At 43.0% G+C, this 14,135-nt stretch overlaps 1 protein-coding gene across 2 annotated transcripts in view; it reads right to left on the reverse strand.

The window, feature by feature from the left end:
- Window positions 1-14,135, reverse strand: part of ACSBG1 (acyl-CoA synthetase bubblegum family member 1) — a 110,841-nt gene that overhangs the window by 68,784 nt on the left and 27,922 nt on the right. For both annotated transcript variants that reach the window (XM_077264209.1, XM_077264211.1), the window contains exons 6-9: window positions 12,067-12,187; window positions 10,775-10,855; window positions 8,284-8,433; window positions 6,902-7,078 (exon numbers count right to left, since the gene is read on the reverse strand). In XM_077264209.1, coding sequence (XP_077120324.1) covers window positions 6,902-7,078; window positions 8,284-8,433; window positions 10,775-10,855; window positions 12,067-12,187 — 529 coding nt within the window. The remainder of the gene's footprint in view (window positions 1-6,901; window positions 7,079-8,283; window positions 8,434-10,774; window positions 10,856-12,066; window positions 12,188-14,135) is intronic.

Genomic DNA, 14,135 nt, shown 5'->3' on the forward strand with positions numbered 1-14,135 from the left:
AAAGAAGTATAGGAACAGGGCAAAGTAAGAGATAAAACATGATATCACAGGAATATAACATACAAATAGATAGATCAGATTTTCTTTTCTTAGTATCAAGGGACTATAAAAGGACAGGTATGAGAGCCAATCCATGAAGCCAGAGTTGCCTTGATTTAGCACTGCTTCTTTGCAGCTTATAATTAGTGATGAGCAAACGTGCTCGGATAAGGTGTCATAGAATAAGGTATTATCTGAGCACGCTCATTTGCTAACCGAGTGTTTTTGGCGTGCTCGAAAAATATGTTTAAGTTGGCTCGTAGCTGTTCGACAGCCGAAACACTGTTGTGAATTCTGCTCTTGGGCTCCCTCCGGTGGTTGTTGGTGGTAGTGCAGTTGTCTTGGGGTTGTAATCCAGGGCAGGTGTTTCTGCTGATTGCAGCTCTACTAGGTATTTAGGTTTGCAGGATCCATGAGTCCTCGCCAGTTGTCCATTGTACTTGGAGGGATTGCATCTCTCTCTGGCTCCTCATGCCCTGCTGCCAATTCAGCTAAGATAAGTGTCTGGTTTTTTGTCTCTGTGCACACATGCAGTGTGCTTTGCAATTCAGTGCAATTCATTGTGTTTTTGTCCAGCTTAGACTTTGTTTGGATTTTTCAGTCATGCTGGATTCTCAGGAGATGCAGATATACTTTCTATGTCTTTAGTTAGATGTAGAATATTTGTATTATCTGCTGTGGATATTTTTAGGATTTTAATACTGACCGCTTAGAATTCTGTCCTGTCCTTTTCTATTTAGCTAGAAGTACCTCTTTTGCTAAATCCTGTTTTTCTGCCTGCGTGTGTCTTTCCTCTTATACTCACAGTCAATATTTGTGGGGGGCTGCCTATCCTTTGGGGTTCTCCTCTGAGGCAAGATAGAATTCCCATTTCCATCTATAGGGGTATTTAGTCCTCCGGCTGTGTCGAGGTGTCTAGGACTTGTTACGTACATTGTTGTGATCCGCTTTTTGGCTCCCCTGGTGGTGGCTGGTGGTACTGGAGACTTGTGTGTGCTTTTCTGCCTCAGCTCACCTGCTTCCATCAGTTTTTGGAGTTCCCTATTTAGCCTTGCTCTCCAGTCACTTCCTTGCCGGTCATCATTGTAACCTGAGTCATTCAGTTGCATGTTCCTGCTACTAGTCTGCTGATCAGCTAAGTGGACTCTTGTCCTTATTGTTTTGTATTTCTTGTCCAGTTTACAGTTTTGTCATTTCCTGTTACTGGAAGCTCTTGTGGACTGAAATTGCCACTCCTGTGTCATGAGTTGACACAGGAGTCTTAAAGTAATTTCAGGATGGGTTTTTGAAAGGGTTTTTCAGCTGACCGTGAAGTCCTCTTTTGTATCCTTCCTCTATGTAGTAAGTGGACCTCGCTTTGCTAAATCTACCTTCATACTGTGTATGTCTTTTCTTCTGAACTCACCGTTAATATACGTGGGGGCTACTATCATCTTTGGGGAATTTCTCTAGAGGTAAGCCAGGTCTGTTCCTTCCTCTTCCAGGCGTAGTTAGTTCTCCGGCTGGCGCGTGGCATCTAGGCAGCCGTAGGAATGCTCCCTGGCTACTGTCAGTTGTGTGGTAGATTTAGGTCACGGTCAGCTTGAGTTTCCATCACCCGAGAGCTAGTCTGTTATTTTTGTGTTTCTGATGTTCCCATGCCATTGGGGAATCATGACAGTATGACCGGCCGCTGTTAAAGTAATTGGCAGAAGAAAGGAGAGTAAAAGAAGTCTGTAGATTTTTTTGAATGGCTCTGATCTCTCCGGTTTAAGGATGGACCCTCAGAGTTTGGCTGCAGGTTTAAATAATCTTGCTACGAAGGTTCAGAATTTACAAGATTATGTTATACGTACTCCTATTTCTGAACCTAAGATTCCTACACCAGAGGTATTTTCCGGAGATAGATCTCGGTTTCTGAATTTCAAATGTAATTGTAAATTATTCCTTTCTCTCAGACCTCACTCCTCTGGAGATCCTGTTCAGCAGGTTAAGATTGTGATTTCTTTGCTGCGAGGTGACCCTCAAAATTGGGCATTTTCATTGACACCAGGGGATCCTGCGTTGCTCAATGTGGATGCGTTTTTTCTGGCTTTAGGGTTGCTGTATGAGGAACCTAATTTGGAGATTCAAGCTGAAAAAGCTTTAATAGCCCTGTCTCAAGGGCAAGATGAAGCTGAGATATACTGCCAAAAATTTCGTAAATGGTCTGTGCTTACTCAGTGGAATGAGTGTGCCCTAGCGGCAAATTTCAGAGAGGGCCTTTCTGATGCCGTTAAGGATGTCATGGTGGGGTTTCCTACGCCCACAGGTCTGAATGAGTCCATGACAATGGCGATTCAGATTGATCGGCGTTTGCGGGAGCGCAAACCCGTGCACCATTTGGCGGTATCTTCTGAAGGGACGCCAGAGAAAATGCAATGTGACAGAATTCTGTCAAGAAGCGAGCGGCAGAATTATAGGCGCAAAAATGGCTTGTGCTTCTACTGTGGTGATTCCGCGCATGTTATATCAGCATGCTCTAAACGTACTAGGAAGGTTGACAAGTCTGTTTCTATTGGCACTTTACAGTCTAAATTTCTTCTGTCTGTAACTCTGATTTGTTCATTATCAGTTATTACCGTGGATGCCTATGTGGACTCTGGCGCCGCTCTGAGTCTCATGGATTGGTCCTTCGCCAGGCGCTGTGGGTTTGATTTGGAGCCTCTGGAAGTTCCTATACCTCTGAAGGGTATTGATTCTACACCTCTGGCTTGTAATAGACCACAATTCTGGACGCAAGTGACTATGCGTATGACTCCAGACCATCAGGAGATGATTCGCTTCCTCGTGTTGTATAATTTACATGATGTTTTAGTGCTTGGATTACCATGGTTACAATCTCATAACCCAGTACTGGACTGGAAAACTATGTCTGTGTTAAGCTGGGGATGTCGGGGGGCTCATGGGGACATACCTTTGGTTCCTATCTCGTCATCTATTCCCTCTGAGATTCCTGCATTTTTGTCGGATTTTGGGGATATTTTTGAAGAGCCTAAAATTGGTTCTCTCCCTCCCCACAGAGAGTGTGATTGCGCCATAGATCTGATTCCAGGCAGTAAATTTCCAAAGGGTCGTTTGTTTAACCTATCTGTACCTGAGCATGCTGCCATGCGAGAATATGTTAAGGAGTCCCTGGAAAAGGGACATATTCGTCCTTCTTCATCACCTTTAGGAGCTGGGTTTTTCTTTGTCTCTAAAAAGGATGGCTCGCTGAGGCCTTGTATTGATTATCGACTCCTGAATAAAATTACTGTCAAATATCAGTATCCGTTGCCGCTGCTTACTGATTTGTTTGCTCGCATAAGGGGGGCTAAGTGGTTCTCCAAGATTGATCTCCGTGGGGCGTATAATTTGGTGCGAATTAAGCAAGGGGATGAGTGGAAAACCGCATTTAATACGCCTGAGGGCCACTTTGAGTATTTAGTAATGCCTTTCGGCCTTTCTAATGCGCCTTCAGTTTTTCAGTCCTTTATGCATGATATTTTCCGTGAATATCTGGATAAATTTATGATTGTGTATTTGGACGATATTTTGATTTTTTCTGAGGACTGGGAGTCTCATGTTCAGCAGGTCAGGAGGGTTTTTCAGGTCTTGCGGGAGAATTCTCTGTGTGTAAAGGGTTCTAAGTGTGTTTTTGGGGTTCAAAAGATTTCCTTTTTGGGGTACATTTTTCCCCTTCTTCTGTTGAGATGGACCCTGTCAAGGTTCGGGCTATTTGTGACTGGACGCAGCCTACTTCTCTAAAGGGTCTTCAGAAGTTCTTGGGCTTTGCTAATTTTTATCGTCGATTTATAACTGGTTTTTCTGGTGTTGCTAAGCCTCTTACGGATTTGACTAAGAAGGGTGCTGATGTTGCCAATTGGTCCTCTGCCGCTGTGGAGGCCTTTCGGGAACTTAAGCGCCGCTTTTCGTCTGCCCCTGTGTTGCGCCAGCCCGATGTCTCTCTCCCCTTTCAGGTTGAGGTCGATGCTTCCGAGATCGGAGCGGGGGCGGTTTTGTCGCAGAAAAGTTCCGATTGCTCAGTGATGAGACCTTGTGCGTTCTTTTCTCGAAAATTTTCTGCCGCCGAAAGAAATTATGATGTCGGTAATCGGGAGCTTTTGGCCATGAAGTGGGCATTTGAGGAGTGGCGTCATTGGCTTGAGGGTGCTAGACATCAGGTGGTGGTTTTGACTGATCACAAGAATCTGATTTATCTTGAGTCTGCCAGGCGCCTGAATCCTAGACAGGCGCGCTGGTCGTTGTTTTTCTCTCGGTTTAATTTTGTGGTCTCATATCTACCAGGTTCTAAGAATGTGAAGGCGGATGCCCTTTCTAGGAGTTTTGAGCCTGATTCGGATTCGGATTCGGTGATTCGGAACCTACAGGTATCCTTAAGGATGGGGTGATATTATCCGCTATTTCCCCAGATCTGCGACGTGCTTTGCAAGAGTTTCAGGCGGATAGACCTGATCGCTGTCCACCTGGTAGACTGTTTGTTCCTGATGATTGGACCAGTAGAGTCATCTCGGAGGTTCATTCTTCTACGCTGGCGGGTCATCCTGGAATTTTTGGTACCAGGGATTTGGTGGCTAGATCCTTCTGGTGGCCATCTCTGTCTCGTGATGTGCGTGTTTTTGTGCAGTCTTGTGATGTGTGTGCTCTGGCCAAGCCTTGTTGTTCCAGGGCTAGCGGGTTGTTGTTGCCCTTGCCTATTCCGAAGATACCTTGGACGCACATCTCGATGGACTTTATTTCTGATCTTCCTGTCTCTCAGAGGATGTCTGTTATCTGGGTGGTGTGTGACCGTTTTTCTAAGATGGTTCATTTGGTGCCATTGCCGAAGTTGCCTTCCTCGTCTGAGTTGGTTCCTTTGTTTTTTCAAAATGTGGTTCGCTTGCATGGTATTCCTGAAAATATCGTTTCTGATAGGGGTACCCAGTTCGTTTCTAGATTTTGGCGGGCATTCTGTGCCAGGTTGGGCATTGATTTGTCTTTTTCGTCTGCCTTCCATCCTCAGACTAATGGCCAGACGGAGCGAACTAATCAAACTTTGGAGACGTATTTGAGGTGTTTTGTGTCTGCGGATCAGGATGATTGGGTTGCCTTTTTGCCGTTGGCGGAGTTTGCTCTTAATAATCGGGCCAGTTCTGCCACTTTGGTTTCCCCTTTCTTTTGCAATTCGGGGTTTCATCCCCGTTTTTCTTCTGGTCAGGTGGAGTCTTCGGATTGTCCTGGAGTGGATGCTGTGGTGGATCGGTTGTATCGGATTTGGGAACAGGTGGTGGACAATTTGGGTTTGTCCCAGGAGAGGACTCAGCGGTTTGCTAACCGCCGGCATCGGGTTGGTCCTCGCCTTCGTGTTGGGGACTTGGTGTGGTTGTCTTCCCGTTTTGTCCCAATGAGGGTTTCTTCTCCTAAATTTAAGCCTCGGTTCATCGGTCCCTATAGGATTTTGGAGATTATTAACCCTGTTTCCTTTCGTTTGGACCTTCCGGCATCTTTCGCTATCCATAATGTGTTCCATCGGTCGTTGTTGCGGAGATACGAGGTGCCGGTGGTTCCTTCTGCTGAGCCTCCTGCTCCTGTGCTGGTTGAGGGTGAATTGGAGTACGTTATAGAGAAGATCTTGGACTCCCGTATTTCCAGGCGGAGACTCCAGTACCTGGTTAAATGGAAGGGCTATGGTCAGGAAGATAATTCTTGGGTAACTGCCTCTGATGTTCATGCCTCGGATTTGGTTCGTGCCTTTCATAGGGCTCATCCAGGTCGCCCTGGCGGTTCTTGTGAGGGTTTGGTGCCCCCTCCTTAAGGGGGGGGTACTGTTGTGATCCGCTTTTTGGCTCCCCTGGTGGTGGCTGGTGGTACTGGAGACTTGTGTGTGCTTTTCTGCCTCAGCTCACCTGCTTCCATCAGTTTTGGGAGTTCCCTATTTAGCCTTGCTCTCCAGTCACTTCCTTGCCGGTCATCATTGTAACCTGAGTCATTCAGTTGCATGTTCCTGCTACTAGTCTGCTGATCAGCTAAGTGGACTCTTGTCCTTATTGTTTTGTATTTCTTGTCCAGTTTACAGTTTTGTCATTTCCTGTTACTGGAAGCTCTTGTGGACTGAAATTGCCACTCCTGTGTCATGAGTTGACACAGGAGTCTTAAAGTAATTTCAGGATGGGTTTTTGAAAGGGTTTTTCAGCTGACCGTGAAGTCCTCTTTTGTATCCTTCCTCTATCTAGTAAGTGGACCTCGCTTTGCTAAATCTACCTTCATACTGTGTATGTCCTTTCTTCTGAACTCACCGTTAATATACGTGGGGGCTACTATCATCTTTGGGGAATTTCTCTAGAGGTAAGCCAGGTCTGTTCCTTCCTCTTCCAGGCGTAGTTAGTTCTCCGGCTGGCGCGTGGCATCTAGGCAGCCGTAGGAATGCTCCCTGGCTACTGTCAGTTGTGTGGTAGATTTAGGTCACGGTCAGCTTGAGTTTCCATCACCCGAGAGCTAGTCTGTTATTTTTGTGTTTCTGATGTTCCCATGCCATTGGGGAATCATGACAGTACATCCCACGGCTACTTCTAGTTGCGGTGTTAGTTTAGGGTTTGCGGTCAGTACAGGTACCACCTACTCCTGAGAAAGTCTCTCATGCGGCTCCACGGTCACCGGATCATAACAGAACACATTCAGGGATTGGCTGTTTGTTAGGCGATCCCTGCATGTGCTGCAGCTGTCAATCAGCTGTGAGACATGCAGACGCGCGGAACATATTATTTGAGCACGCCAAAGTCACTGGGTTAGCACCCGAGCATGCTCGATAACACCGTATCCTATAACACCTTCGCTCATCACTACTTAAAATACATACACATAATACCTTTAGAGCATCGGGATTTGCAAAGTACACATGTTCTCCCCACTTGATTCCTGTCCACAGGTCATAGATTTGAGCCGCGATGTGACTAAGTGGCAGGTAACTGACAATAGACTCTTGTTGGACTTCTGCAGGCTGCATGTCTCCGGCACGACTGGCGTGAGCTGCTGTCCAGGTGATCTGTGTGAGAATAATGCATTGTTATCTTTCCTCTATCATATAAATGTAATGTTTCTCGATCAAATTTCAGAAGATGTATAATCTCTTTCCGCATACTCTTTCTGTATCACTTTAGACTATATGAAGGATATTTTACTCTAATGCAATTAGCCATCTGGTTTTGCTTCATTCCATTGGGCTATTTTCCTACCTTTTTCTACCCCATGTACTCTAATTTTTTTCTGTAGCTTATAAAAAACTCTCATTGCTTCCAGAGCAGAATATGCCTATACATATAGTGCTCAACAAAACCTGGACATCAGTGCACTGAGGCTGTATGACTCCATATTATAAAGCCATATAGCCAATGGACACTGCCATAAAGGCATCAACCTCTGGACTGTTATGTGTGCATAAGCCCTAAAAGTGCCCATACAGCTTTAGGCAAACGCTCCCCTGACTCTCCCATACACGTGTAGACTTGGTCGAGTGCTCATGTGTTGTCAATAAAAAAGAGGAAAAAGCTGCTGGCAGACATCACTGGCAGCAGCTTATTTCTTGCTGAAACGTAAGGATCAGCTTTTTACACTCTAACTGCCCATTCCTTCTCTCCCCTGATGCCCCATACACATTAAATGGTCAATCCACTTTGACAATATTGGCCAAATTGACCAGCTTTAGTCTTCTTGCCCTCTCATAAACATTCATTAAAAAAGGTCCTATAACGTAAATTACCTTTGTAACATTTGTGATGTGTTACTGCCCACAATTATTTATGTAATGAAAGGCTAGAGACTACATTTTCTGATTTTCTGATGTTTGCACATTTCTCAGCTTTTTCATATCCTCAAGTTGCACATTCAGCTCGGCCAAATATATCTATTATGTCTGTAAATGAAGGACAGTCAGGCTGTCTGACATTCCGTAAGACGGACTTAAAGAGATACATGGTTCATTAAAAGTATGATCAGATGCCATATACTGTATATATGTAGCGATGCATCGCATTTGACATATAAAATTTGGTATAATCATTCTCAGGACCTCCCTATAGTGAAGTCGGAATCTGATAGAAAAGGGAAGAATTAGGTCACCACGATGGGATTCTCCAACATGTTGGTAAAATCTCATTGTGAAATACTGCTCAGTACTATGCACTATGGATCTCAGGCTGAAAAATCAAACTTTGTGCCACAGCTTAGGGTCTGTCATCATCTTCTGCATACATTATCATGACTTAGCATCACTCCTTTTGGGTTTCCAGTGGTCCCTGAGGTATAGATTAGGACACAGCATTGGTTGGGTTTCTGTGATTGTAGGATGTCCTCCAGGTGCTCATCACTGATGTCATTTCCCAGTTCCATAAACTCTTTCCACTAGAATATCATAAAAAGCAGAATTACTGAGGAGTACCTTATAAAAGGTGATATATCTTATTTATATACTCTATGTTCCCTAGTATTTGGTGTTACAATGTATACATGACTTGGTACATCTTACATGCAGTACAGTGTATTTCCCATTAACCCCTTTGGTTGTAATTGTTTTTGTTATGTATATCCCTTTTCACATGTAAAACGCCATGGAAGAAATGGTGCTATAATAAAAATAATAATAATAATAATAATAATAATAATAATAATAATAATAATAATAACCCCTTAAGGACCAGGCAATTTTTGCGTTTTGTTCTTTTCTTTTCTCCTCCCCTTCTTCCAAGAGTCATGATTTTTCTGTTTCTCCATCTACACCGCTGCTTGATGGCTTGTTCTTTTTGACAAATGAGTTGTAGTTTTGAGTAACAACATTCATTTTGCCATACAATGTATTAAAAATTGGGTATAAAAAAATCTAATTAGGATAAAATGGTGAAAAAATAATTCCGCCATTTCTTTTTTTTTTTACAAAATTTATTGAAAGGTAAAAGTGACTTAGAAATATTACTCTCCCAGTCAGTACAATTACGAACTGATGCCAGACTTACATTCTGTAAATATTATTTTTATTTAAATTATGAAAAAATCAGAAATTTGAAAAAAAAAATTGGTTTCTGGGAGGACGGTTTATTAATACTATTTTGGGATATATACAGTATGACATTTTGATCTGTATTTTTGGGAGGTATGGTGAACAAATAAATTGTAATTCTGGCATTTTGATTTATATTTTTCCTTATAGTGTATCCTTTATGGGTTAGTTAATTTTTAATTTTGATAGACCAGACTTTTAAGAATATGGCGATACAAAATATTATTTTTCTATTTTCTTCATATTTGATGGGGAAAAGCTGGGTGATTTGAATTATATTTTTTAAACATTTTTTTTATTATTTACTCCATTTGTTAGTCCTTTAAATGGACTTTGACCTGCGATTGTTTGATTGCTTATATCACATACTGAAATAAAAGTGTATTTCAGTATATGGTGTGAATCATGGACTCCTATGATGCCCGGCTTGTGGATGTCATCATAGGAGTACCAAGATGGCAGCAACCAGACACCTTCAACAAGTTACCATTTTAACCATTGGTGCCCAATGATCGCGGGAGAGATCAGGGATTGACAGCGGCATCTAAATGGTTAACAGCCACAGACAGAGCTTAGTTCCAGCTCCTGATTTTATAAGCAGAGGCTGGCTATTTAAATCACCACTCCAATGTTTTTTTATTTCAGCGCAGTAGTGGTGCCACTAACATAAGGTCCTTGATCTAGTATTATACTTACCGGTTGCTGTCTTCTGCTCTTCCTGGTGCCGCTCTGGTCCCATTCCGCCATCTTGTGACCGCAACTCCTGAGTCACCGGAAGTTAGACATAATGGCCAAGTAAGCTCTCAATGTAAATCTATGAAGGCCTCGTTCTGCCTCTCACAGTCTTACATTGAGTTGTGACATCCGGCTCAACCCAGCAAACACTGGAGCCATTTGTAAAGGTCACAACCTGCAGAAGACTGACCGGAGCTTCCAGAGTTGAAGACGGAGGCTGGTAAGTATAAGACTAGGGGCAGGGAACGTAGATTAATGACATATTACGGTAATGCTGGAGTGGTGCTATAACATGGATGGCGAATTGCGTGTGTGCAGCAGGCTCAGATCCTAAGTTTGCTCCACACACTCTGAATGGCTCCATTATAGCTATATCCATCACGGTGTGTTAAGGGATTAATGGAATCTTGTATATATTACATCTACTATACTGTAATTTAAACAAGTCAATATAGACATATGCACAGGCTGACGATAAGGTGATAAATGAGCGAAATGTGTGTTCATGTGTGTGATGACTGTTAAACCAGTTTAAAAGTGATCAGTACATAATATTCTACATGAATATTGTATTAAAGATCGATCTGTGCCCGTACAATGTTCGTCATCCTCTCTAACAAGGTCAGTAAATGGCCTCTGATTGGCTTGCATATAGATTTGTAAGACGTGTGCTCTTTTATAAATGGCTGATCCAGGCCGTTAAACAGCCACCAATCGGCTATAGACAAAGGGGTACAATGTGATGATTCAGGGATCATAGACTATGTATACATTTGTGATCTCTTACATGTACTGTGGCTATGCAGTGTACATCATAGAACAACTTAAGACGTCTCTCTTTTACCTCCTGAAGTAAAGGGTGAGTACAGGTATAGACATAAATGTTGATATTGTTTACTGCCAACCAAAGGTCTGAACTTGATGTCCTTGGTGAAACCTGCATTTATGACATACCGTGTATAGATCTGAGCGCTTGACTTGTAAACTGCCTGTATATTGCACAACAGCTTTAAGATGTGGCAACTTTTCCCATATCTGTGAATAAATTAATTTCTGTTCTTAATAAGGTTTTATCAACTGCTTAAAACAAAAGTCAAGACATTCCAATACTCATGAATATGACCAGCCACACAAAAGAGTGTAATCTTTTGAAAATAGCCGGCGCCTGCGCTCTTTTCTCCTGCCTTGGGCAGGCGCAGTGAGCGCTGCCCGTCTGTCCTCATATGCAGTCTAGCTGATTGCGCCTGTGCGGCCGCCCTGCCTGGGAATCCCAGCCCCGCAATGTGAATAAATCAGAAGACACTGCGAGGCGGGGAATCACAAGCAGGGCGGCATGCTGACTGCATATGAGCACAGAGGACGGGCAGCGCTCACTGCGCCTGCTCAAGGCAGGACAAAAGAGCGCAGGCGCCGGCTCATTTCAAAACAGCGGTGAGGAGGCGGCGCCCGGCGCCAAGAAGACTTGAGTGACGGCTGTGTGGCGTCTGCAGCAGGGGGGAAAGGCCTGCCTCCAGGACTGAAGAAAGGTATTTTCTGACAAATTACAAAACGGATTATTTCTGCAGTTACAGCACCCAGAACTAAAAGAGCCACCTTGTCAGAATGCAGCATTACTGCTGTACAAATTGGCTCTTTTAGTGTCAAACGCCTGGGGGGGGGGGGGGGTGACAGGTTCCCTTTAATCTCTCTTGGGGATACACTGAGTTTTATGTGCAGATTTTCCCCATAGATTTTCATTAGATGCAGAAAATCCACCGTGGAAACGCATCAATAACGTAATCCGCACCTAAGTATGTCAAAAACAAAGCAACTTTATGCAAAGAATGACACACCATCAAAAAGAGAAAAAAAAAGCGCAGAGTAAGAAATGAGATAAAAACGCGATCACAAAAAGGCAATGAAAAACCGCAAGTGTTGTAATCTACATGACAGTGGTGCAGAAATTCTTCAGCATGAAAAACTCACCGAAAGCTCACCGTGGGAAGCCCCTATAAAAGTCATACAGACTCAGTTGCACCCCCTCAATTACCATCGTTCACTTTTTAGCTTATGTTGATTGACAGCGCTCATCTTGGAATCTGTTGCCAAATGTGAACCCAGCCTTACTGAATATCTTTGTTTCTCTGGTCACTGTTTCTTTTAAACATTTGCGCCAACCATGCATTTGCTGCCTCTTTCTGAAAGTGTAGTGGAATGGCCATGATTATTTGAATAGGATGAAGAAACGGGATGAAAATTGTGTTTACCTGTAAAATCTTCTCCAACTGTTTGTGATTTTCAACCACAATAACGTTTGCTCTGCAGTCATTTGCAACATAATGGCAAGCTTCAGGGGAGTTGGTTGAATAAATCCCAGTTGTAATTCCCCTAAGCATAAAGTGAGAAAGAAATATATTCTATGCCTGCATGAAGCAACATTCATTAATTAAAGCTTTTCACAACTGATTATGGCTTTGTGTACTTGGCCAAATAAAAAAATTATTCTAAAAGTTCTGGTGTGCGCATAAGCTTCATACGCTTGTCATTATAAAATAGTAGGAGAACGGACTGTGAGATAAAAGTATATTAACTAAGACAATAAAATTACATTTTCTAGTATCCATAAAAGACACTGAAGATATTAGATACCGCTGATGTCTAACCATTCATATGCAAATTGCCTCTTCAGAGAAAAAGAGGACTTAAACTCTATAGCGCCACCTGTTGGAAGTAGCGATCCTACAAGTCACAATCAGCCCTCTAACGAGTCGTGCAATATGACTTAGGATAAAAGCCAAATCAGCATCTCAATTCGCAGACACGGTGTTTCGGGCTGTTGGCCCTCGTCAGTGCAAAGCATGAGAACTAATTTGGCTAGGTGAGAGGCTCTGGACTGGGGTCTATGGGTAAGGTTTCTCTTTATGGAGAGTGACATACCAGCTCTGACTTGTCAAGGTAAGGAGGCTTATTCGCCGTGCAATGCTCCTCTGGGAAATATAATATGCAAATTGCCTCTTCAGAGAAAAAGAGGACTTAACTCTATAGCGCCACCTGTTGGAAGTAGCCATCCTACAAGTCACAATCAACCCTTTAACGAGTCGTGCACTATGACTTGTGACATTCATATGACTTTATCATGGAATGCAGGTAGGTAGACCTGCCATATTCAGAATCTCCAGTGTGTATATGTAAGGATATGGACATGCTGCTAACGTTTACCCCTTGAAGAGACAAATTCATTGTTGAAATGTGTTATTGTGATGTAATGTGAACTGTTTTGTATTGTAATGTGATGTATAATATGCATAGTGTGCAGCAGTGTTATAGATAATGCTGGTAAGAAATAATAAAATATGTGATAATGTAAGGTATTTTAATATATAGTAAAGTAATGCATGATAGAGATAGGTGTTAAGGTTTGCATAGCACTGTCTGAAAGGTTAAGTCTGCCCAGCAACATACTGCAGGGTCAGAGACAGTTATTGTTTGGGACTAGTCCATAGGGATAGGATTAGTGTTAGGGGAAGTGACTGCTTTCAGCAAGTTAGTGAGAAAGCCTTTGTAGTTAAAAGTGGACATAACTGCCTAATGGGTGAGCCATAGTAAGAGTATAGCAAGGGGTAGGGATAGTGAGATTCTGAAGAGACATTTCCGACGAGACATAGCGGTCTCCTGGATAAGGGTCCTTGGGAAGGATGTTGTGCCACAAACCCAAGAGCTGGTAAAGCAGAAGATAACAGGCCTAAAGAGGACTGAGTACGTGAGACTAGCGTGGGTCCCGAGCAGATGAAACAACACGTTCCAGAGATTCTAGAGATCGTCAAAACAAAAAGTTCAATAGAAAAGAGCTTGTAAGCACTGATTATGCAATGCTTTCCAGCAATGGTGGTCGGTCTCCAAGGCAACAAGCTGTAAACAAAAGTGTTAATATGTCAAGAATGGGCAAAAATGTTACGAAGCAGTAAATTGCAAAACTAGAAGAATTATCTAATAATACTCATTTTTGAAATGGGAATACACCTTTAGCATACTATGCTGCATTCCTTCAGAAATCACAAGTTATGTATATTAACTATAGACATCACACAACCAGAGAAGCAGCATTCCATCCTGCATCTGTAGGGTAGGCGCCAGCGATCTGCAGTACTTCCGGCAGCTGTCATGGCATGCTGGGAGTTGTAGTTTCACAACAGCCCGAGTGCTGCAGGTTGCTGAGCTTTGGAGTGCTAACCTATGATAATGAAAGAGAACTAGAAAAAAATCTGAGCTGATAGTGCGCCTGTACGTATGAGGAGCTTTGAGTCCATCGTGAGGAAAGAACAATACAAAGGCTGTT

This window comes from Ranitomeya variabilis, chromosome 5 (genome assembly GCF_051348905.1).
Source record: "Ranitomeya variabilis isolate aRanVar5 chromosome 5, aRanVar5.hap1, whole genome shotgun sequence".
Lineage (NCBI taxonomy): Eukaryota > Metazoa > Chordata > Amphibia > Anura > Dendrobatidae > Ranitomeya > Ranitomeya variabilis.